A 27,084-nucleotide genomic window follows, 5' to 3' on the forward strand; every position below is an offset into this window, starting at 1 on the left:
TGATATGCTAGACGACCAACAATATTACGCTATTTGTGTCTTCAAAGAGGTTGGGTGTTCACGTTTTGAAATGCAGGCGGTTGTGATAGGATGTCAGCTGTATTCTTTTAAGTTGCTTCAGTATGTTGTCTAGCGTGAGAAACAATGTTGGAGACAGACAAGTGTTTATTAATAATGGAGTGTTTTCCAGTTGTTGAACTTTTGCAAAAATTTATTGTGAAGTATTTTACAGACTGAATCCTCCAAAGATAGGTTCCTCACTTTAGTTTACAGGTATCTCTTGCTGGAGTTGTTATGGTGTTACCAGAGTAGTCATTTGCAGCACAAAATTATAGGTATACATGAATGAACAAAGGATAATTTTATGTATTCTTTATTTTAGATGTCAAGACAAAAGATTAAATAATTCTATTTCGATTAGTGGAATATGTCAACGTTCCTTTAGCATATCCACCAGCTCCTGGTTGTTCATGGCCAGCTCCAGGGGGGTCCTCCCCATGTCATCCCTGCCCCCCCCCTGTCCGCTCCCGCCTGCAGCAGCTCAGCCACCACCTCTGCCTGAACGTTCCTTACCGCCCAGTGCAGTGGAGTCCGCCCATACCGATCCCTGACGTTTGGGTCGGCGTAGGCGGCGAGCAGCAGCCGCACGACAGCTGTGTGGCCATTGTATGCAGCCCAGTGCAGAGGCGTGCTCTGCTCCCTGCTCCTGGCACCGACCTCCGCGCCCGCCCCCACAAGGCAGCTGGCCGCCCCCACGTGGCCCCTGTCTGCTGCCCAGTGCAGGGCAGTCCAGTTCCCCTCGTCCCTCACCGTCACGTCCGCCCCTGCCGCCAGCAACGCACGCAGTTGTTCCACCGCCCCCACCTTTGCCGCCTCTATCAGCCTCCTCCCTCTCTTCGCTCTAGGAAGGCCCCTGCACAAAAAGTCGACACTCTTACACCACACACACACACACACAAAATGAAAGAAACGGTCAGACGCGAACAGTCCTGAGTACACTACTGCCTAGCGACTACATACAAATCTAGAAATCAATCAGCGTATCACAGATACACAGCAGTAACCCACAATAAAAATCTGCAGCCACTTCCTATTAAAAATAGTTGTGCTCATTACTCATTGAGTTGTCACATTTTCTCCTAATTCACTCCAACGAGTCACATCCTTTGACTTCAGAATCCTGTTGGTAACCGATCGTTGACCTACACTGAAACTCACCTCTAATGTTACCTTCTGTTGGCAGCAATCCCTTCTGACACTTAGGAAGGAAACACAAGCAACTAATCACATCTCTACGCACTGGAACCCAACAATTTCCTCACCTGACAGCAAAATGATTCAGTCCAGTGATTCGTAAATTTTCTGACACACTAACACGAATACAGAAATTTGCTGCTTTGTACACAACAAGTTGGTCGCCATAGTCCAGCTATACTATGTCGCCTCTCCCTGTCACCAGTTCCTACACACCAACTGTGTGGTTCTGCTTATTAATCAGCACATACGCTCATATAAACATGCATCCACCGAAAGACACTTGCGCCAAAACGTGCATGTACATCTAAATACACACTCCGCAACCCACCATACAGTGTGAGGCAGAGAGTACCCTGTACCACTACTACTCACAGTAGTAACGTTTTACAACTTTTTCCCATTTTTTGAAAATTCTGGACACAAGCTATGCATCCCAACAGACGTAACAACATTTTACATCTATACTTACTGAGTGCTTCAGAAACTATACGTACAAACACTATGCCACAATCGAGTAATTTCTGTTTTAATACTGGTTCAAAGTTACACTGTCATTTAGGGTAACTTTAAACCAGTCTCAAGCAATGTACTATTCTTCCTATATCCAATCCTATCCATAAATTTACATCACGCCAGAACGAAATCAAGTGTTAATGACAAGTAAAAACGAAACTGTAAATTCAGTATTGCTGGTTTCCTTTCAAATATCAAGATATTTGTATTGACCTCGCACTTGTCGACTCAAATCACTCATCTGAATCTCTCTTAAAAGACAATGCAATTTAAAGGATAATCCCATGCCTCAGAGCTGGCAAGAAGCTGCAAAGAGATGTATCAGGCAGAAACCACACAGGTAATAAAACAATTTCACTACGAAATTGTCGAAATAGGTGGGGTAGCAGACATTTCAAATAAAAGAACTGGTACAAAGATAACCTGACTGCTAGAAAGTTATGCTGATTGACTTTCCTTTTCTGTTCCACTCGCAGAAACAGCAAGGGAGAAAACACTGTCTATATGCCTCCTTATGAGGCATAATATCTCCAATCTTACCTTCATGCTTCTTATGCGAAACGTACTTTGGCAGAACTAGAATCGTTCAGTCGTCCTCAAATGCAGGTTACCTAAATTTTCTCAGTAGTGCTCACCAAAAATAACGTTGCCTTCCGTCCATTGATTTCCATTTCAGTGCTTGAAGCATCTAAGTAACAGCTGCGTGTTGTTCAAAACTACCAGTCCTGAATCTGGTAGCCCACCCACAATTGTTCTGATGTCTTCTTTTAATTCGACCTCTTGCAAGTACCAAACACTCGAGCAGTATTCAAGAACAGGTCGCACCAGTACTTATATGTAGTCTCCTTTACAGGTGAACCCCACGTTCCTAGAATTCTCCCAACAAACCACAGTCGACAATTCGCCTTCCTTACCACAGTCCTTTCAGTTCATACCTCTTCGCAACGTTACGCTCAGAAAGAAACGGTGTGACTGTGTCAAGCTGTACACTACTATTGCTGTATACGAACATTACGGGTTGTTTTTCCTACTCTCAGTAACTTACATTTTCCCACTAGCTACCATTCATCGCACCAATTAGAAATTTTGTCTAACTCACTCTGCATTCTTCTACAATTGCTCAGCAATGACACCTTCTCTTACAGAACAGTATAACCAGTGAAATGCCGCTTACCCTGCCCACTGGATCATTTATGCACATAGAGAGTAACAGCGGTCCCATCACACGTTTCTGGGGCACTTCTGACGATACCCTTGTCTCTGATGAACACTCGCCATTGAGGACAACATACGTAGTTCTGTGACTTGAAGAGGTTTTCGAGCCGTTCACACCCCTGGGAACCTGTTCCGCATCCCTGTACCTTCCTTACCAGTCGGCAATGTGGCACCGTGTCAAGTGCTTTACGGATGTCTAGGAACACGTAGTACGCCTGTAACGCCTGTTGCCCCTGACCCATGGTCCTGCAAGATCTCATGTGAGTAAAGAGCAAGCTGATATAAGAACGTAGGCTTCTGCGGCCAGTGTCACAGCGATTAAAACTCGCCTGGTTATAATGCCACGCCATTGCTAAAAATTAACGACAATAAAACTAAAGCCGACGTTTCGGCCGAATTGCAAACGGCCTTCCTCAGGACACTACTAGTTTTGCATGGGGATAGGTGCTTCTGTTTATTACAGACTGTCGATGTCTGACGTCACTGTTGTAAAACAGTTAATTGGCCCTGTAATATGATTGGCCAGTCATGACGTAAGGGAACATGGAAGGAAAGAGGCTACTCGTGAATGTCCATGTCGTCAACGATTGGTAGCTGTCCGCCAATCAGCGTTCGGCTTCTGGTCGGCAAGTTTTGCTCCTGGTGTGGGCGGAAGTGGACTGACAGTTGCTCTACAGCTGTTTGTGCAGATACGTACGTGTCCCGTGTAGCTTTTGCCCCGCGACCGCTCGCGGCCAGTTGGACTGGGATGGCCGGCAGCCAGGACGGCTTGAGTTTGTAGCCATCTTCTCTGTTCATGTCAGGCTGCTTAATAATTTCGATCGCCTCCCGTATTTTGCGTTCTCGCATCCACGATTCTTTCGCCAGTACTTTAGATTCCTGGAACCTGATAGGTTGTCCACAGTCACGGTGGTGTTCCGATATCGCCGATTTATTATGTTGTTGTAATCGTACATAGCGTTCGTGTTCTGCTACTCGTAAGCTGACAGGTACCATTGTTTTCAGTTTCATGGAACCTTGTCATTTCTGGATGTGGTAGTATACAGAGCTGCGGCAGGTAAACTGGGACACAAAGTGTACCGGAAACAAACGCACACTAATCGGTACCTGCACGCGGAGAGCCACCACCACCCAGCTCTAAAGTATTCTGTTCTGCATACGTTAACTGCCCGAGCCTACCGGATAAGCGATGAAAATAACATCAAAGAAGACGTAAAGGAGCTACAACACACGTTTCGTTCCAACAGATATGATATCATAAGAAAGGTAGCTAAAACCAAAGGGAGCAGAACACGAGAAGAAGGCAAAGAAGAGAAGTTTCCACTGGTACACTTACCATATGTAAAAGGCGTCAGTGAACGGCTAGGCAATGTTCTCCGCCGACGGGGTTTCAAACCGATTTTTCGAAGCAGTCACAGATCCACGAAATGATAGGTTCCACCAAGGATTTAGTCAACAATCTTAAGACTGCAGGTGTCTACCAACTACGTTGTGAGTGTGGAGCTGCCTACATAGGAGAAACAGGGAGACCTGTCAGCTTACGAGTAGCAGAACACGAACGCTATGTACGATTACAACAACATAAAAAATCGGCGATAGCGGAACACCACCGTGACTGTGGACAACCTATCAGGTTCCAGGAAGCCCGAGTACTGGCTGAAGAATCGTGGATGCGAGAACGCAAAATACGGGAGGCGATCGAAATTATTAAGCAGCCTGACATGAACAGAGAAGATGGCTACGAACTCACGCCGTCCTGGCTGCCGGCCATCCCAGTCCAACTGGCCGCGAGCGGTCGCGGGGCAGAAGCTACACGGGACACGGACGTATCTGCACAAACAGCTGTAGAGCAACTGTCAGTCCACTTCCGCCCACACCAGGAGGAAAACTTGCCGACCAGAAGCCGAACGCTGATTGGCGGACAGCTACCAATCGTTGACGACATGGACATCCACGAGTAGCCTCTTTCCTTCCACGTCCCGTTACGTCATGACTAGCCAATCACATTACAGGGCCAATTAACTGTTTTACAACAGAGACACCAGACATCAATAGTCTGTAATAAATAGAAGCAACTATCCCCATGCAAAACCAGGCGTGCCCTGAGGGAGGTCGTTGCAATTCGGCCGAAACGTCGGTTTTAGTTTATTATTGTTGTTAGTTTTTAGCAATGACGCGGCAGAACACCCAGAAGAATTATAATCACCAAAGAGCAAGCTGTTTCGCATGAGTGAAGCTTTCTAAACACTCGCTGATTTGCGGTCAGAAGCTTTTCCCTTTCCATAAAATTTATTATATTTGAACTGAGATTATGCTCAAGGATTCTGCAGCATCCATATGTTAAAATATTTGTGTGTAATTTTGTGGATCTGTTCTTTTACCCTTCCCATACACAGGGGCCATCTGCACATTATAGCTGTCCCTAGAGACTTTGCACTGGGCTAGGGATTCACTAGAAATGCAAGCTAAGTAAGTGGTCAATGCTGTAGAGTACTCACTAGTTATATGAAGTGGAATTATTTACTTTCAACTCTAGCAGTTGTTTCTCTGCGCCAGAGGCGGTTATTACCATGTCCTAAAGACGGGACATTTTGCAATGGTCAAATGATGCGAAGTTTGTACCATTCTCGTGCTTGAACGATTTCATAAATGCGTAATGTACAACTTCGGCCTCACTTTTGCCATGTTCTACTGCCCCATCAGACTGTTCAACGAGTCACTGGATAGAAGCATTAGACTCTCACAGCGATTTTACGTGGGACCAGAATTTTCTAGGGTTCTCGACGAGATAGGCTGCTAAGGTATGACGGTGGTAATTGTTCGCGCATCGATCTTTTTACAGACCCACGAATTTGTTACTTTGTCTGTCGTTATTTGCACTTTCTCTTTTGACCTGAAAGTGTGACAACCTTTGTGTCCTCAGTATTTCTCGAATTTAGCAGCTGAACCACGGCGGGTCTTTCTCGTCCTTAATCCACCTGCTTTACACATACTTGTCCACAGTGCGATTTAAAATCCATTTAAACTTTGTCCACACTTCATCTACGTCCGTTATAGTGGAACTAAATGATGTTACATCATTGTCCACTGGCTTGGTCTTAGCAGAAATTCTCTTCTAGTCTTTTTGATTAGTTTGTTAACTTCAGTAACCAGAGTAGTTATGGTATCACAGTCACTAATCCAGTCTCTATACTGGTATGTTGGTTAACTAGCATACTTGCATACAATCTCTCAACCAAAGCCCACAGTAGTGTGCCAAGGGAAATTTGCACCTGATAAATCCAGTATCTGCAACCACACCCTCAGTTTCTTTCCCTGCAGACATTACATGCGCATGCAGATGCTGATGTCTGTGTTCGAACTGGAACTCAATCTGTGCCACATGAGTACCAGAACCACAGTTTCCTGGTTTTTCCTTCATTCTTGAGGTTGAGAGATAATTAACAGGAATTCTTTATTCCTAAATTGTCAAGGTGTACACCATTTCTTTACCTCAAAATCGTGGTTTAGTGTAAGGGTAGTTGATCCGTTTTAGTTGAAGAGTGGGCCTCAATGCAAAGTGCAAGCCAGTTGCTCTGGTGGTCAAAGCCATGTTTCTCCCTCATCCAGTCCCACATAGGGTTCTGTCTAATAAATGTCATTACTGGCAATTCAGACATACACTTAATAGAATCCTGCACAATTTCTCTCTGAAGATCATCATTTAATTAATTGTATCCCACGAGCTGGCTTTGATTTTTGTGGTCAGCATGGCATTCCTTATATTACTCCCTGCTAGTAACTGGTATGCATGTAATATGGTGCAATTTAATAGGTGCTTTATCTAGCCTTTGCTACGGCCTCCAGTGCCACAAAGAGAAGTTTCCACACAGAATTGTGCCATCTCTTTTTCTTCTCTTATTTCCAGCACCATCAATTGAGTTCCATCTAACCAACAGTGACACTTCTGTACAGATTAGCGTTGTGGTACTAAAGACCCTCTTTAAGACACTCACACGCCACACTGACAAATATATGGCTGCCTGTTTTCTGTCAGCTAATGTGGTGGGCAGTGGAAGGACTCCTGCTAAGCAATCATTGTACTGATGTCATATCTAACCATTTTTGAAATGGCTAAGTTTTTGATCTGCTCACGTGTCACTGTGGTTAAAGTATACCACGCATCGCAAAGATGGCGGTATCCAAAGCTACCGCCAAGATAACTATAGTGCACCACAGGTCATAGATGAGGAGGTGAATGATGGCTTGGCAGTTGAGGGCCCATATCGACAGAGTGGCTACCAGCGGTGTCTCTACATCGACTATTCAGTGAAAGTTGTTGTGTGTGGTACTCCACAGAAGGGGCCTGGTTCATGCATCTGAGCTAACTGCTGTTCACCAGTGATGATGGTTGGAATTCGCACGCTGTTACCAGTGTGCGTTTTATCCTTAACTGGCGTGAAACGTCTGAAAGCAAACACCCTGCAACAATCATAGGAAGGGTCCAGGCCAGAGAAGGGGGAGTTACGGTCTGGGGAGTGTTTCGTGGCATTCCCTGGCTAATCGCGTCGTTCTGGAAGGCACTGTCGATCCAACGCGAGATTGCACCTATCCACCCCTACACCCAAGTTTGTTTTCCCTTCACACGCTGGAGCGTGGCACACACCTCGCAGTATACGTGCGTGGTTGGAAGAGCTACAGGATGAGTGCCACCAAACTCCCCGGATGTAAACCCAATCGAAAATCTGTGGGACCACCTCGATTTGGCGGTTCGCGCCACGTATTTTCAGCCGAAAAACCTAGCGCAGGTGGCCGTCTCTCTGGATTTGGTTCGGCTCGACATACATAATGGTACCTTCCAGAACCTCACTGGCCCGCCTCCTGCACCTCTCGCAGTGATGGAAGCTGTGTAACGTGGTTATTCAGGCTTTTGACAGGTGGCCGCACTAATGAGACTGGGCAGTGTATAAGCTGAACCATTTTAACCCATAATGGGAGGTGAGGTACAGCAGAATGTTTTAGACAGAAGTATAGAAGTTGTTTTAGGTAATGAGGGTCACACACTTCCACTAATGTCTGAGACCTAGAACGTGATCTTCAAGGCGATTTGGAGGTTCTGCTGAGTTTGTAAGTGTAGGAGACGAAGTGCTGGCGGTACTGGAGGAGTGAGGAGTCCTGAGTCGTGCTCAGGTAGCTCGCATGGTAAAGCACTTGTCCAGGAAATGCCGAGGTCCCGAGTTCGACTCTCGGTCCGGCATGCAGTTTCAATCCACCAGGAAGTTTCGATTTGGAGGCTATTTTTTAAACTCTGAACCCTAATATTTGATTTCAAACTCGATAAAAGCGGAAAATTTTACGTATAAAATGATACATTACTCAACGTTATTGCAAGGTTCGGTAAAAGTCATATGTTTTTAGTTCTAATAGGGATTAACTCTGAATAGAGGAGGGATACAGCAAAAATACAATGTTGGGCACAAATTGGAAAGGGAATCCCGAGGCGTGACGTAAGGAGACTGACTCAGTGACTTGTGAACCAATGATCCACGTTTTATTTATGTTTGTTCAGCCTTGAAAATATCAGAGGACCATTATACTTTTTTTTTATTGTTGCTAATAAACATGTTAATTAAATCGACGTTCAAATCAAACTTCGAATTTTCCAAATCCGACGTCACAAATAACAATAAAATGGAACATTAAAAAGATGTTCAAAAACTATGACTAAAATTACAGTTGTTGGTAATGACATGTCATCCCTTATGCCCCTTTCCTGTTTGTAACTAATACTGTATTTTGCTGTATCCCTCTTCTATTCCCAGTAAATCACTATTAGAACTTAAAACATATTTACTTATTTGACGTTCACTGAACTTTACTAAGACCCTGAATAATGTACCGTTTTGTAACTAAAATGTGCCGCTATTTTCAAATCTAAAATCAGATATTAGAGTTCTGATTTTTAAAAATCACTTTAGTCTCAAAATCGCTTTGAAAATCGCATTCAAGTTTATGGCTATTTAGTAGTACAGCAAGCGGCGATTTACACGGACGCTGTTCGTGTGATTTTAGTTACCAGCGTCAGTCAGTTCAGTTAACATATTTTGGGATGTACTTAGCTGTTCAGAAGTGATGGATAAGCCCACTACACCGCAGGAAAATTTCCACAACTCAAAGAATAGCGATCTTCGGAGTAAAAGGCGTCCAGTCGCTTCTGACGTAATCACGGATTGTATTAAAAAAGAGTCGCCACAAAAAGAAGTGAGGGCTAACATTGCCAGTCCCAAAAACGAAAGGGCTACAATTTACACAGCGGTCAACCTTGCCGCAATAGGATCCGTCCGAAAGGATCCCGAAAATAAACCTCACAGTTCACTAGAATCGCCAAGGAAGTGCACTAACAAATTTGGAACAAATCCATCGTTGCAAACAGCTTTCCAAAGTCGGTAATTTGACAGGCGTTGGGGAGTTTTGTATACGTAAAAAGTAGTGTTGACATTACACAATTTGCTTATTGCTGTATGAACAAAAAACCCACTTTCTTTGGTGGAAAGGTATTTTGCACAAGACTTTGCGTGAAATAGCATATTCCTGGAATAGACAAGTAAAACAAAGGTTGTGGTAGACAAAAAAATGGTTCAAATGGCTCTGAGCACTATGGGACTTAACATCTGAGGTCATCAGTCCCCTAGAACTTAGAACTACTTAAACCTAACTAACCTAAGGGCATCAAACACATCCATGCCCGAGGCAGGATTCGAATCTGCGACTGTAGCGGTCACGCGGTTCCAGACTGAAGCGCCTAGAGCCGCACGGCCACACCGGCCGGCTTCACACTGGCTTGGTCAGGCACAATACTAGCGACCTTCAGTTGTAAATTTATGGTGTGGCACGATAGGAAATTACGTTGTGGGACCTTACTTTATCCATGGGGGGCTTAAATGGAAATATGTATGCACATGTTCTTACGGACATGCTGCCTGTTCTTCCAGAGGGAATACCGCTGGACAACCGACAGTGTATGTGGTTCGTGAACCCCATCTATATCAGATGATATGCACCATCGAACCGTCATACCATGCAACGTCATCCCATCCAATGCACCTTCCTCTGTTCATCTATCTCTCAAACAGCAATTCCAAATCTGGCCAGCGGTCGATGGTACACAATATGAGCATGTACTTAAGTTTAAAACTACACCTTCTTTAAGAAAGTATTTAGTTTGTGGATGACAAGTCGTCAGTTATTTCGAGTAAAATGTTAAATTTATTTAAAATGTATTTCGTTACGTACAACTACGAGTAGTTTCTAATTTCGACCAGACAGCAGGTGTCCCACCATTAAAAAGCATTCTCGTGCCTTCAAGCAAAGACAGATAAAGTACTAGACTGAGGTAGCAAAAGTCGTTGGATAGCGATATCTACATACACAAGTGGTGGTAGTATCGCGCACGCAAGGTATAAAAGGGCAGGGCATTGGGGTAGCTGTCACTTGTACTGTACTCAGGTGGCTCGTGTGGTAAGGTTGCCGACGTCTAAATGGCAGCACGACGGGAATTGTCAGACTTTGAATGCGTAATGGTAGTCACAGCGAAACTAGGACCTAATATTTGTAAAAGTACAGAATATCCAATACACCGATATTTATTATAATGTCGGTATCGGCTTTCGATATACTGTAAAAAAGGATCCGTGTACTGGCGGACAAATATGGACATACCCGCTTACAAAAATATGTGCTGCCCGTTGGGAATATACTTCTCGTTTTAGAGCTGTAGAAGTATCGATTTATTAATACATATTCTGTACATCAACAAACTGTAGCCTGCCTAACCCCTTTAGAGAGAAAAAAATGATCGGATGGCATTATTGTCCCAGAAGCTCCTTTCGGGGGAGTTCGCCGCCGTATTGCAAGTCCTTTTGAGTTGACGCCACTTCGGCGACTTGTGAGTCAATGATGAAGGACACAACACCCAGTCCCCTGCCCGGAATCGAACCCGGGCCACCTGTGTGGTAGGCGGTAACTGTACTACTACGCTACGAAGGCGAACTTCAGAGCGCAAATTGGAAGGAACAGGATGCATATTCACACTTGACGCTAGCCACTTGCCAACAATGATAACTCACGTAAGTGGCACAATGAAAGACGTCTGGTGGGTCCATCTTTCGGTTTTGTCACATGACAGATTTGACCAGAACACCTCATGTCGACTTCCCTGTTTTCCATTTCTACAGACGCCAGTGACCTAGCAGCTGTAGTGTCAAAATCGCATAGTGAATCTAAACGTTTCCATTTTCTGTTGGTAGCACTGGGCGCTGATTACGTCAGCATTTCCCCTCACGCCTGCGTCCACTACAACGGAAAATCTTATCAGATTTTTGTTCTTCAGTTTGAGCAACTGTCTTTGAAGAATGTCGATGTGAAGAAATAACACACTAGTTGCATTATCGCAAATGTTTCCCATTCACACTTCCCTCGCACCCCCCCTACCCCCCCCCCCCCTCCACCCAGTGCAATCGGCATTGTTCTTTAGTGGCACATACACTTGCTTCACTAAGTCAAACAGAAAGGTCGGACGTGATGAAAGCTCAAAAAGTAGTAGGCCCCCTTCACACAGTAAAAGAAAAATTATGTCCTACTACAATTTCAAATGAACAACTTCAAATATTTTCTGAAAATTGTAAAACAATATAAAATAAAAATACCGGCTCTCGATATTGCCATTTTGATATCGATATATTAGGTGAAAATACATCGGCAATATATAGCCATTTTTTTTTTTTAAATACCGATATTCGGCTCGTGCTACACAGGCTGTCCAGGGAAGAGTTCAAATGGCTCTGAGCACAATGGGACTTAACATCCGAGGTCATCAGTCCCCTAGAACTTAGAACTACTTAAACATAACTAACCTAAGGACACCACACACATCCTTGCCTGAGGCAGAATTCGAACCTGCGACCGTGGCAGTCTTGCGGTCCCAGACTGACGCGCCTAGAACCGCTCGGCCACCCCGGCCGGCTCAGGGAAGAGTCCCATCTACGAATGGGTCAGGCACTGGTTGCAACATAATTTTCAGTCACTGGGAAAGAACACTCTAGAGACTTACTGGAACTTCAACGAATAGCGGCCAGCAACAGTGTACCACATTGGTTCAGAACTGTTTTGTCAGTTAATGGGGAATAGAGTTTTCACAGTTGTTCACTGAGTTTGACGACTTCTTTCATTGAAATACCGAATCTTCCTAGCCTCAAATGTTAATATTTTCTCGTGGAAGTTCGCATGCAGCACCAGTCAGGGGCAGGCAGACCACGGCCTGACGTCACTGGACTGAGAGCTCAATGCAGAAGTCTATAAAGAGCAAGTGACCATTCACTACACAAACTCTGGCCATGACCAGTCACTGAGACAATTCAGTTTCTGATGGAGCTTGTCATTACTCTCATTAATCTTAGCCTCTACATCAATAGCACTGAAAAATTCAGTAGTAGCTATGTGTAACTTTCACTATTAGTGTGTAAGTTGGGCTTCACTCCTCTGGAGTCCCTATTTTGCCAGTTGCCCATGGTGATACTGTGGAGAGCATGAAGGAGAGTGTTGAAAGTTCACACATTTATGGAACTTTGCAGGTGGGCATGGCACACAGCTAGACTGTGTGTCCGTCAATGGTGGCTAATAATCGGGATTTATGCAACAAACATGCCAATGGTTGAAAATGAACGGACGATTCAATGTACTGAACTTGGATAGAAAAATCCTATCAGTAAGGGAATCTGGTAGGGCTCTGTGCGATGGAACACTGAGACCTTAACACACAGTTTCAATGGAGAGAGCGATGGAGCCCTTGATTCGCTAACACAATAACGAAATTGGATTGTAACAATAGGATGCTGTGGGATCCATCGCAAGTAGATCCACACACTGCACGGGACTATGGCTGACCACCCTAGGCAATCGAGCACGAAATCCTTGAATCTCTGTATAGGTAGCAGAAATGTGTTTTCTAAGGTCAATTCACACATATCACGTCCCATTTAAGTTACAACATACGTTTTGCACCCAGTTTTCCACTTGAAAGTGGGGACACTCCTCTACTCAATAACACTTTGCTGCATTCTGCTCTGATCAGTTTCAAACGGTTTGCTGAAAAGTATTACTGTTGCTAGTCCTAGGCATTAGTAGGACAAACCAGGCACCACCCCACTCTCGATTGTTCCCAGGTTTATTCAAGATGGCGGATCGAAGATGGCGGCGTAGATACGGCAATGTTGCAATGACATCATCATGGTCGGAAGTTCACCTTTTGGCAGGAAGGTAGGTCAATTGGGCTACCTCCAGTAACCTAATCCCACTCCCCTACCTCCCACCCTGAGAAAATGGCAGGAAGATCAAATTCCAGCAGGACAATGCAACAACACGGGTACCTCTGCTAACCTAAGAAAATGGCAGGAAAATATGGCACTTTGGTTACCCCCACTAACGTAAGTCACCCAGCTGCCAGCTCTTCCTAGGAATTGGCAGCAAAAGGACTCGCCCTGTGCTGGAGAGGATGGACGAATGTTTTTATTTAAATTGTCTTTATTTTAACAACTTGAGGCAGTCTCACAATCAACTGTTCACCCTGGGGTTCGGAGGCCAACTGATGTAGTACACAGTACCACTACCAGAGGGCGCTGTCGTCCATCCAGTGATGAAGTCCAAGATGGCGGTCTGGTATGGGGAAAATGGCGGGAAAAGGACTCAGCCTGTTCTGTACACTGATGTACAGACAAGCAAACAACACATAAATTACCGAAAATCATGGACTGCACAAACACTCTGTGCACATAAGAAAAGCTTTAGAACTATAGTCAATTGCGACTTCTCAGAGGCAACAACGCGCACATGCATCAACGCCACCACAAGCAGCACACAAGTGCCTGTGCAGGTCCCGCAAGCACAAGGCGAAGGCATCGCTTTCATACTTGACTCTTGAGAAATTCCTGTCGAGATACATGTTGACCTAGGCACCATTTCTGACACGATGACACACAGCTGTGGTGCGGGTCCAGCGCTGAGACCGGTGTTTGCATAGGAGCTATAAAGTTTGCAGTGTTATACTGACATCGCATCTAAATAAGCGCCAACGCACCCTCTGGACCACTGGCGCGAAACCTCTCTACCTGCGGACATTAATGTGACAGGTCACACTATAGAAATCTCTTCCAATACTTCCCTGAATATCACAGGATACATTGTTCCTAGCGATCCTAACAGGACATGCAAGCTGCGTCTGACCAAGCACACGTGCTTACCTGCCCAGTGTGGCTGACACATTGCTGCGAAATGTTCATCCTGCTGTCAATAAACATCTCAGAAACGTTAAAAGTTCTCACTGCTAAAAGCCTTCATCATGTCTGTGCACACTTGCGAAAACAACGTTAATCATAAAAGCGTTCTTGTTGTTTGGAAAGAGAGCACTGTCTAAGCACAGACGGGAAAATCGGAACAATTACACAAACAGAATCCGAAGCACTGTCCTACAGAAGAGAAAAATGGTTTTAATTGTCGGTGTCCTACAGCTACTGGTCTGGGTATGTCCTCATGCCACAGTGGCGCATGAGTGATGGCATCCCCGCCAGAGGAGAACGGTCTGCTTCAACTTGTCTTTGAATAATAGCATTCTGAAAACTTCCTGTACATAACTTGCCTCCATCTTGTTCGAATCAGTTTGGTGTAACTACAATTAAATATTAGGGCTGCTGCCATAGTCTGACACCGAGCAATGTACTGGTTACGTCTCCTCTTTACGACAGTGGTTTTGGAACGAATCTCAGGCTGTGCGGGATTAGCCGAGTGGTCTAGGGCGCTGCAGTCATGGACTGTGCGGCTGGTCCCGGCGGAGGTTCAAGTCCTCCCCCTCGGGCATGGGTGTGTGTGTGTGTTTGTCCCTAGGATAATTTAGGTTAAGTAGTGTGTAAGCTTAGGGACTGATGACCTTAGCAGTTAAGTCTCATACGATTTCACACACACGAATCTCAATATATGACACACAGTTTTCCGTTAAAAAAAAAGTCTTTCATTCTCTTTGAGACTACTGACATGGTGAATCCATACCTCCCTCACGATAGGACACACAGTCATTTTCTCTGGACATGCCTGAACATAAACCACTGTAACTCTGCACTGCAACCTATGCGCATTTCAGACAAACAGTGGAGTTATCATTTATATGTGAACAGCACCTGAAAAAATTATGGCGTGCCCACATTCACAGCAGCTACGTGTCTTGATTCTCCTCAGTACTAGGATATTATCTGACAATCTTCGATTCAGCGCTTCTGGAAGGTGTTGCATCCTGCCAAGATTCTCTCAAACAAGTGTTATGAAGGACAGGCGTCCGGCTCTAAATGATAATGAATACCGCACCCATGGACGTAATGCTTGGAAAGACATCATCGATGTCGGTTGGTGTACTGTAATCAGTACAACAAGGAAAATGCGAGGATATGCTTAGGGGTGCTGATGCACTATAGCAGGTCCCGTTGAGCACTTGTATTGCTGTTTTGTGCAGCTGTTTATGGACTGAATCTATCACCACTTACGCACTACTCAGTGCATTGAAATCACAATTAACCGTGTCCAATCTGTCCTTCCTTTACAACTAGAAATAGGTTTTTCTTCTTTTTCTTTTTTTCCGTGAATAGTAGACTGATTACTTCCCACGAAACATATGTAGGAACATAAGCCACAGTACCTTTACGTTGAAGCAGCAGCATAGCATTTCTGACTATCAATTATAGGTGTATAAAAAATTATGATACGTCCACTCTTGTATCTGCAGGTTGTCATTTTTGCATTGCAAAAAAGCCTCCTGCCATTACATATTTGTCAATGAATAAAGGATGTAATTACAATTTGCTCAAGCAATGTAGAAACCCGAAATTTTAGCGAGGTGGAGCGTTCTCTGAACCATTGAGTAACTAGTAATTTATCACATCTGCGAAGACATTTACGTGAAAACTCTAAGAAAGAAAATAAAAGAAAGGAAACTGATATTTCCACTTGCGAATACCGATTTTGGTGATTTATCAGATTCGAAATCATCCCTATAATTTAGAAAGTCAACTAAAGTGTTACTCATGCCTAGAGAACATCAGAGGGAATGGAGGTACTCACAGGCTGACGTACGACGACTGCAGCCATGGCAACACCGTCAACAGCCTCGTTTCCTAGCAGACTGACATGACCAGGGACCCACAGAAACACGACATTGGCTCCACCACGAGTGAGTGAGTGACAGTTGTTCTGGACCCACTGCACTAAGGGATGAGCAGTGTACAGCAGTGCACAGAGACTTTCGGGGGGGGGGGGGGGAGGGGGGGGGGCTGGGGCTGACTGAGTGACAGTCTGAGCAGGGGGCACAACTGGGAAGGCTGTGTCGCCGAATGTACTCTGTGGCCTGATACAAGGCGAAAAGCTCGGCTGTAAATACTGGGGAATGGGCTGGGAGCCGATATCGAAGGACACGGGTGCCAATGACGAACGCACACCCGACCCCACGGTCAGTCCGAGAGCCACCAGGGTATATAAAGGTACTAACAATAAGTTCCATGTAAAGGTCTTGAGACGATATACTGAGGCTGGAGTAGTGTTCTTAGGAAGTGAATGAAGGCCAAGGTTAACATGGGGCACTTCACGAAGCCAAGGTGGTGAAGGGTTCACACCCATGGGAAAAGTTTAACCATTGTGAGCGTGTTGACAGAGCAGTATATATGCATGATTTCAGTAATTTACGAGTTGCTCGTTTGTCTGTACATTAGTGTACTGCATCATTTCGGTGATCTACAAGTTGTTTACAGGTCTGTACATCAGTGTACTGCATCATTTCGGTAATTTACGAGTTGTTTGCATGTCTGCACATCAGTGTACTGCATTATTTATGAGGTCTGCAGACTATTTACTGTGACCCTAAACACGTCAGGGCTAGTGCTTTGTATCAGTGTAATAAATAAAGTACATGAAATTCGTCCCTAAATAAATTGTTCCAACAATAAAAATAAATTGTTCCAACAATAAATACACTGTTTCCTCTCCAGCAGCCAAGAACATGCTGAGTCCTTTCCCCGCCATTTTTCCCCTCCAGACCGCCATCTTGGATAATGTCAGATAAGGGATGACAGCGCCCTCTGTTTGAACTTCCTGCCATGAAATCCTTGCGACATTGTCATATCTATCGCCGCCATCTTGTATCCGTCATCTTGAATAAATCTGGTAACAGTGGAGAGTGGGGTTCTGCCTGCTTTTCCCTACTACTGCCTAGGACTAGCAACAGTACAATGTTTCAGCATGTCATTGGAAACTGATCAGAGTAAAGCAAGACAAGTGGGGAAGCGGGTGCGAAACATACGCTGTAACTTAAACTGGACGTGATATGTGTGAACTGACTTTAGAAAACAAATATACAGAGATTCAAGGATTTCGTGCTCTATTACCTAGGGTGGTCAGCCATAGTCGCGTGCAGTGTGTGGATCTTCTTGCGATGAGTCCCACAGCATCCTATTGTTACAATCCAATTTCGTTATTCTGTTAGTGAATCAAGGGTTCCATAGCTCTGTCCACTGAAACTGTGTGTTAAGGTCTCAGTGTTACACCACGCAGAACCCTGTCAGACTCCCTTACTGATATAATTTTTCTCTCCTTGTTCAGTACATTGAAACGTCCATTCATTTTCAACCATTGACATGTTTGTTGCATAAATCCCGATTATTAGCCACCACTGACGGACACACTGTCTAGCTGTGTGCCATGCCCAGCTGCAAAGCTCTATAAATGTGTGAACTTTCAACATGCTCCTTCATACTCTCTACAATATCACCATGGGCAACTGGCAAAATAGCGACTCCACAGGAGTGAAGCCCAACTTACACACTAATAGTGAAAGCTATTCATAGCTACTACTGAATTTTACACTGCTATTAATGTTGAGGTTAAGAGTAATGAAAGTAATGACAAGCTCCATCAGAACCTGAATTATCCCAGTGACAGGTCATGGCCAGGGTTTAACGTTACGTGAAAAGGACTACAATTTCAATGGTGTCTCAATGAAGCCATCTTGTAAACCTTTTAATTCACTGTGATTTTTGTTGTCAAATCCAAATGTCTATGATCGCTACCGTTGGTCGCTTATATCCAATAAGCAAAACGAATATTAGAAAGGTATTAAGGAAAAACTGTTCTATGGTTAATTAAAAACTGTACTGAAGATGCATGCCAAATTCCATCTGCTGCAGGGCGTTGTTTAATACTGGCGGTGTGTGCAGTGCTACATACGTCTCCACTCTGCCACACCCACAACAGAACTGACATTACTTCTCGCCTATCTGAATGAGCATCACAGCTATTACGCCACCTGAGCGTGCCTTCACACCTGACTCCAACTTACAGTGTCGCTGACATTTTCACTCTCGACTCTTTATACACCACTTCCGGAGGTTCTCATATACATCCTTTGTATTAAAGTTTTCATTAGTTATTGCAAATGGAAGTGTGGATGAATGATATATAAAGGAAATTCAAAGAATACTTAGACTCACAGACTAAACAAGTCATATCCCAATTCCTGGGGTTAGAATCAAAGTTTTGCCCATCCTACTTCTAATTTTGCTTTCTCTTCTTTCATTTGTTTCCCTCAACAATGTATCCCTTGAGTGCTAGGTCACAACAGGCCAACGATGTTTATAACATTTGGTTCCCCAGAATATTGCCTGTTAATGGCAACAGTGGTCAGCATTGGAACCATCCAATGGTGAGCGACAGCATGAGGCTGTGGACCATAGTTGAACTTTTAGCTGACAAGTAATTCGCAAGGAAACCAAGGAATTCTGTGGAGTGAGAAATTATTGGCTGATGATATATCATTGTTCTACAGGATGAGCCAGTAGAATGTACGTTGTCATGTGTGTTTAACAGTGTCAACAATGTACATGAAGAATGCAATGATGGCGATATGTGCTTAATGAGTGAAAGTGATACTGAAATAGTTGTCGAGCCATGTAGTTCATCATTCTTGTCAGACAGGGATCCACAAATCCCGTCTCCACTGAAACGCAGTAAAGGACAATGAACGTCTAAGGAGCGGTTACTAAACGTAATGAAGATCGTGCAAAGCATAGTAAAAGAAATTGTTAACAGAAATATGACCGTGTCGGCCATATTCAAGGGAGGACGACCCGCACTTGGTACAAAAGCTGGTGTTTGTGCATTTCAAGGATGCTCGATACAATTTACAGGATTGCATGATAGTGACCTATTACATTATGCACATCAAATTGTGTGTGACATAGATTACAGTCATTTCTGGGGAAGCAGTGGATAGGAATAGCTTCAAACAATGCTACAAACTGAAAGAAACCAGATAACGAAATTTCAAATAAAGCATCAACTCGACAATTCACAGAAAACTGCTGAAGCCACTCGAAGATTTGTAGATGAGGTGAACTTGTCCCATGAGGAATTTGTTTTCAACTTCGACCATTCGAGAACTGAAGAGAAAGTGAACATAAGAGGGAATAAGAGGGGCCCATGAGAAATATATTAAGATTAACAAATATCAATGCCTTAACGCAGCCGTATATAGTTATACTGACTGCTGATCTAGATGGTAAATTGGTTGGAAAGATCTTTAGTGTGCGACGAGAAGTTGGAGATCCTCTGCCCCCTATGATTCTTTCTCGTGTGTGATCTTGCAAGGGCAGTAGGGAATAGTTACGTCAAAGCCAGCAAGAGCGAGAAAATGGGTGTAAGAACTACAGCTATAGCCTGAGCACTGCTTTTGACCAATAGCTGGTTAAAACGACTTCCTTTTGCTCCATTCCTGGTCTGCGTATAAAAATCAGACTCCTTTAGAGCAAACTATACCTCTGGGAAAGTGTGTAATATTGCGATTTATATCATTGGAAAATTCAGCCTCTAGATGTATATTGGTTCCGTGCCTATAAAACATACTATCACACTATCAGCACTTACACCTTGAAGGGCAGTTCCAAAAAATGTTCAAATGTGTGTGAAATCTTATGGGTCTTAACTGCTAAGGTCATCAGTCCCTAAGCTTACACACTAGTTAACCTAAATTATCCTAAGGACAAACACACACACACACACACACACACACACACACACACACACACACACACACACACACACACACACTCATGCCCAAGGGAGGACTCTAACCTCCACCGGGATCAGCCGCACAGTCCATGACTGCAGTGCCTCAGACTGCTCGGCTAATCCTGAGCGGCAATGGTCTGTTCTGAACATCTCTCTAATGTCAATGATGTCCATTTCGTATACTGTAATGTGTGTCCCCCACTGGATGTTGATCTCTGTACCTCGCGGACACTCATTATCTGTCTCCCTCCTGATGAGGATATCATGGGAAAAGTATTAGCTGCTAATGACCCACCAAGTGTTAACACTTTCAAATGAGCCTTACTAAATACTGAATTTGAGCCTTACTAAATACTGAATTTGTGACTTCGCACTCAGAAGGTTCCTTGTGACAACTTCCATACAGTTATACACACAATAACTCATTCATGTTACTTCCAGATTTCGTTGAATGGTAATGCAGTGACAGCCTGGCTTCACACCCACTTCCTTCAGAACTAATTTGCAATAAGTTTCCTTTAATTTACGTCTATGATCACAATCTTTTTTGTTTAACAGATTACCGGTTTCGGTCTTTAATGACCATGATCAGATCTGTTTCAAAAAACAAAGTCCTAATGTACTGCAGCCAAAGCGGCATCATCAAATGTTAAATGCGGAATCAGCACCAGCATTTAACATTTGACGATGCCACTATGGCTGCAGTACATTAGGACTTCCTTTTTTTATGAAACAGATCTGATGATGGTCATTAAAGACCGAAACCGGTAATCTGTTACGCAAAAAAGATTGTGACCATAGATGTAAATTAAAGGAAAGTTATTACATATACAGGTCACTGTGTTCTTTCGCGACGATGTCGTGTAACACCCCACCCGTCACTTATCTGGTTTTGGTGTGTGTTCACCCCAGCTAATTGACTAACAGATCAACAAAGAGTGCAAAACTGCCGCAATGTCGGATGACGCAAAAAACTAATAAGGCCCGGTGACTCCTGATTGAACTGCAGTGGCAGTGTTGACATTAATTTATTCAGAATCGATCACTTTTAATTAAAGAGGGGTGCACATTGATGTTATATTCAGCTATTGAACACCAGATGCAAATGTTGAACATAAAATTAATTAAGAAAGTGACTTGGGATTTCAAGTACTTGATTGAAAACAGATGCACTCGATTAGCACAAATTTATTTTAACTCCCGACCTTCAGTCATCACATTACAAGACTCTCCTATCAGGCAGTGGTAGGAAATTGCGTTTACATGGCATAAAGCGCGATAAATCAAAATTAATTCCTATCTATTGACCCAGGCATAATGCGAAGTGCGAGAAGGATTCCCCAATACACGGCCCATGAAACCCTCGTGGAAACTTTGCCGACGTCATCCAACAAATTAATCAGCTGGAGCGGGTGCAATATCACCGAATTCAGCATGGCGAAGCGTCGTCGTCGTGAGGACGTCGGCTGGCCTCATGGTGCTGCAAGGCTGCGCTCATCTATTCACTCCTAGCTATCTTGCTCAGTACATAGCTGAACCAAAACTTTCTATCTCCAAGCTCAATCGTTCCATTTGCTACATCCTAAACTGCAGAGATGCTCACCCTTTCTCAGGCAAGCTGAGTAAAGAACGCCACGTCCGCACTCTAGGCAAGCTGGGAACGGAAGACCTCTACAGAGACTTCTCCCAGTCTGCTCTTCGCCTCTGTTTCCCCTCCAGCAAAATCACTTACGCCAATTGCAGCGCAAGTTGCATTAAGTATGCGTCGCTTCCCAGCACCAAACAATGCCTGCTCTGGGAAGTGAACAAATTCCCACAAAATTTCCCTTCCCATCAACTTCTGCTATTTAGCTCCTCCCAGGCCACCCATCAAGGTTAGCGAAACACCAATTTTTCCGGAATTCTGACTCCCAGGAGAGTACTTCAAATTCCTCGCTCCTATGTTCCCTTTACTTCAGACTCTGCGGACCGTGAATTCAGCGTGAAGTTGCTATACGCACAAACACGCATATTTTGGCCTCTGTTGACCGCTGCACCGTAGCTTTGCGCGGCTTACTCAAATGACGGACATTTATCAACAAGCGTACAAGTTCTCCGGCTGCTTCCCGGTACATCAGCATGGGGTCAACCACCCACTCCATGTCACTCATCTTAAGGCAGTTGGAGGCCGCACCCCGTTACCGTTTTCTCACAGCTTGAGCTGCCCTAAGCTGCCTATTGTCGCTTCGCCACTCCCCAGCCGGCCATGGTTAAATCTGTATACTTCCCTGAGATAAACTAGTCCCCAGTAAATCGACGCATTTCCACGAAGTTTTCATGTCATGTGAATTACTTTAAAACCATCACCCGACATTAATTATTCCAATACATCCATACTATACCCTCTACAAGATGCATTGTGCCTTGTCAGTCATTTGTGTTCAGCCCTACTGTTCGCTCAACGTGAGTTAGGTGATCTTTAATGACTTCATGTAAGGGGCATGGTTCTTGCCATCTTACAGTCGCACCTTGTGAAACTAATTTGTAAGATATGCGAACACCATCAAGAGCAGCAGTTACATTAAACACTCCAATTAAATGAAGAAATAATTTTTCCTGATAGCTACAAGCTGAACTTTATCAAAAATTTAAAAAAATGTACATCATTTAGTATAACATTTAGCTGACATAGCACTAAGTGGTACTCTGGGTGAACAAGTCGTGTGTTTGCAGTGACAGTACTCACCGCAGTCGAGAGACAGCGGCGTCATCAGGTGGCGGGGGAGTGTGCTGGGCAGCCACGGCGGGAGAGCGGCCGTGGTCGCTGGGCGGCTGAGTGCTGGGGCTGGAGCTGGAGCTGGAGGGCCCACAGACCGCGGTGGCCGGCGTGCTGAAAACAAGAGGTTGGTTGGTTGGTTGTGGGATTAAAGGGACCGGACTGCTATAGTCATCAGTCCCTTGTTCCAAAACTTAAAAACACCCACACAGAGGAAAAACAAGTAATGCAGACAACAGACGACACACGACAAAAAAGACTCAGACGGAGATCAGACAAAACGAATTAAAATCACACGGAGTGTGACAGTGGTTGGCGGACCATAGAGACAAAAAAGGGAAAGCCAACCACCGAAAGGAAAAAACACACTAAAAACTCAGACTAAAATCGTTGGCCAAAGGCCAGAATCAATACAAAAAGGCAGGCCGCTGTGGCCGAGCGGTTCTAGGCGCTTCAGTCTCGAACCGCGCGACTGCTACTGTCGCAGGTTCGAATCATGCCTCGGGCATGGATGTGTGTGAGGTGTCCTTAGGTTAGTTGGGGTTAAGTAGTTCTAAGTTCTAGGGGACTGATGACATCAGATGTTAAGTCCCATAGTGCTCAGAGGCATTTGAACCATTTGTTTCAATACAAAAGGACAAACAGATTGAGTGATAAAAGCCCCCCTTCCCGAATAAAACGCAAAACTAAGCCTGCCATAGCATTGTCTTCAGTTAAAAGGGCAGGGAGCATATTAGGCAGCGCAAACGTCTGCCTGAGCACAGTTAAAAGTGGACAAGCCAACAAAATGTCGACCACTGTCAAAGCCGAGCCGCAGCGACATAGAGAGGGCTTCCTCACGGCGCAATAAGTGGCCGTGCGTCATCCGTGTGTGCCCAATGCGCAGTCGGCAGAGGACGACAGACTCCTTGCGAGAGACTCGCCACACAGTCGTCTCCTTGATAGCACGGGGTTTATTAGGCGTGGTCAGATCGCGCCATTCAGCGTTCCAAAGCGCGAAAACTTTGAGGCGTACGACAGCTAGCAAATCAGTCTCCAGGAAGCCAATGTCCAGAGATGGTTTACTGATGGCCTCTTTCGCTGGCGGTGAACATTTTCATTGCCGGGTATCCCAACATGGCCTGGGGTCCACACAAAGACCACAGAGCGGCCGCAATGGGCAAGAGCATGGAGGGACTCCTGGACAGCCATCACCAGACAAGAGCGAGGGAAACACTGGTCGATAGTTCGTAAACTGCTCAGGGAGTCGCTACAGATAACGAAGGACTCACCTGGGCAGGAGCGGATATGCTCTAGGGCACGAAAGATGGCGACCAGCTCAGCAGTGAAAACGCTGCAGCCAGCCGGCAAGGATCGTTTTCGTAATGGTCCCCTAGAGTTACAGCATAGCCGACACGACCAGCAACCATCGAACCGTCAGTGTAAAACACGCTAGAGCCCTGATACGTGGCTAGGATGGAATAAAGGCAGCGGCGGAAGGCCTCCAGAGGGACTGAGTCCTTCGGGCCCTGTGCCAATTCGAGCAGAAGGCAAGGGCGAGGCACGCACCACGAGGGTGTATGCAGAGGGGCTCAGAAAGGAGGTGGAAGAGGGAACACCCCAAGCCCGGAGAGAAGCTCTCTGACGCTGACGGTGATCGTACAACCCGAACGGGGCCGACGTTCTGGGAGATGGACGACTGACTGCGGGAACAGGAGACGATAATTAGAATGCCCGGGCAAGCTACAAACATGCGCAGCATAAGCGGCCAGTGCGCGAGTGTGTGCACGTGTGCTCGTGGGGGGGGGGGGGGGAGTGAGTGGGTTGGGGAGTGAGTGAGGGGGGAGGGGGGGAGTGAGTGGGGGGGGGGGGAGGCCGCTTACTGCAGCCAGGGGACTGTCTGGAGTGGCGACACAACACACACTGCCTGCCACATTAGTGGGCCCCCTAAGTTCAACGACTCACTATTTCGCCAGTTTACACACTGGTTGTCCCAAGTTCCTCCGTAACAGCAGGTAAGTGAACCAAACAATATATTGTTCAGAAGAAAAAACCAAAGGTAAATTGAAGGGTTCAGTACTCCTGGACTGACAGTAGGATTACTCATCAGGACACTGCAAATACACCACTACAGCAATACTCAAACTGAATTTGTAAGGGAACCAACAGAGCTCTTTCTTGGACCTTTAAATGTTCTGAATGTAACACTATGGATCATCAAAGCATTTGTAGCTCATTTATCATGGGTTGAGCTGTGACAGGCACAGACAAACATTAACCTTTTCGTGATCCGTGGGAAACATGCTTCCCACTACAATGAACTCGCTCCTAGTGCCGTGGGATTCACAGTTCCCACCTCTGTATGGTGCGACCACCTAGTAAACAGTATAGGCTGTTACTTCCAATCGGAAGGTCCCGCCGTTTTTGCTGTACGTTCGCGCAGAGGCATTGTGTAGCTGAGTGTCGTTATGTAGAGGAGCCTTTGAGGGCCGTTTGCGTGACATTTTGTGATTTTGTCCTCAACGCTATAGTGTAAGGTAAATACTTTTGATTCGCCCAAATTTATGAAGGAAAACGTAAAATTGGAACGAGGAGAATTCCAGTTTGAAACAAAAGGAGCCATTTCTGCAGTAAAATGGATGGATAACCGTCCAGTCACTTTCCTGTCCTCAATTCATGACCCATGAGAAACAGCCACAGTGAAAAGGATAAACAAGGATTGTACTAGTACAGAGATTTCTTGTCCTGAAGTTGTGGCAACTTTGATCAACTACGAGAAAGGTATGCTATTGGCAGACGTTCTGTAAAATGGTGAAACAGAATATTTTATTTCCTGGTGGACGTTGCTGCAGTGAACAGTTTTATCCTGTCGAAAATAAGTAAAAGAGAAAGTGGATAGCATGATCAGCTCACATACAGGATCCATCTAGCCAGATAATTGATCGCTGGCTTCTCATCCCAAAAAAAGGCGTGGACAAAACGCTGTCTTTTTGGCAAATAGGGGTAAAGTACCTGAAGATTTTCGTCACGTGGCTGTAGCGGAGCATCAACCCATTTTAGGAGAAACCTACTGGACGTGCCGTCATTGTCGTACCAAAGCTGCGGAAAAGAGCACTCGCTGTGTTTGCACATATTTTCAAATACCACTTTGCATAGACCCATGTTTCAGAAAATTTCACGGCAAGTAACTGAATAATCATTGCAGCAAGAGAAGTAAATTTATCAAATAAATGACATATATTGAAAAGTTGCTTTTGTCATTTAACTCCAAGGAAGGGCAGTGGGAAGAATACTTCCCACCTTGTTGTGTGACCTCACTTTCACAGTTGGAGCAAATTTGATTTCTGTATGATAAATATACCTACCTGTTAACTACTATCTGCTCTCCATTCATTAAAAAAAACTGCTCAATAATTTTGCCCACGAAAGGGTTAAGACAGCAGATACTTAACTTCGTAGGAAGGTACTTCAGAGAAGGTAGCAGTCCAGAAAGACTGCAAGGCATTAGAATAGAGCTAAGCCAATGGAAAATTTTACACTCATTAAAAATGTCATTGTAACATTTCAGTGTTGTCCACTACATAGGGTTGACAGACCCGAGGAAATGCCTCACTTCACTCAATAGGTCCATCCAACTACAATGCCGAATGAGCGTATGAGGAAGATCAATAAAGAGGACAATGTAAATATATTACCACCTGCTGCCACTGTATCCAAATTAAAAAGTTTGAATTCATCACTGTATTCAGTGGAAACCTGTACAAGATTTGGAAGGAAACACACATACACAATCTAAAAAAATGTGTTTCTGTGAGGACTCCAGAATTCATGATTGCATGAAGTAAGTAAAATTAATGAAAGCAGCCTCGACTGCACATTCATTTATTAAAGATATGTCTTGTCTCTGCTTGTAATGCTAGACCACTTTCAGATAATGCTCTGCAGAGAAAAATTGAAAGTGGTGATTTACATAGGTAAAGTCACCAAACTGTGCGTTAAAATGACGTATCGTAAGCCATTGGGCTGCCAAAGACGACGCTTTTAATAGCTGTGCTCACCTCAGCTGTAAAACTGCTGCTGATGGCCGAGCAGCTGCAGGTTAGACCGTGTGGAAGAGAGCAGGAAAGAGACTTTAACATCCATTTTTAAAAACATATACAAAAATTTTACCAAGTAAATCTTTCTATACCCTACAGATATCGTGCATCTTGAAGATAGTTTTATAAAACAATAAT

At 44.6% G+C, this 27,084-nt stretch overlaps 1 protein-coding gene across 1 annotated transcript in view; it reads right to left on the reverse strand.

Moving 5' to 3' along the window:
- Positions 1-372: 372 nt before the first annotated feature.
- Positions 373-27,084, reverse strand: part of LOC124553855 (serine/threonine-protein phosphatase 6 regulatory ankyrin repeat subunit A-like) — a 131,681-nt gene continuing 104,969 nt past the window's right edge. Inside the window, exons 3-4 of the mRNA XM_047127849.1 lie at positions 22,841-22,984; positions 373-913 (exon numbers count right to left, since the gene is read on the reverse strand). Coding sequence (XP_046983805.1) covers positions 469-913; positions 22,841-22,984 — 589 coding nt within the window. The 3' untranslated portion in view covers positions 373-468. The remainder of the gene's footprint in view (positions 914-22,840; positions 22,985-27,084) is intronic.

Source organism: Schistocerca americana, chromosome 11, assembly GCF_021461395.2.
Source record: "Schistocerca americana isolate TAMUIC-IGC-003095 chromosome 11, iqSchAmer2.1, whole genome shotgun sequence".
NCBI classification, from domain to species: domain Eukaryota; kingdom Metazoa; phylum Arthropoda; class Insecta; order Orthoptera; family Acrididae; genus Schistocerca; species Schistocerca americana.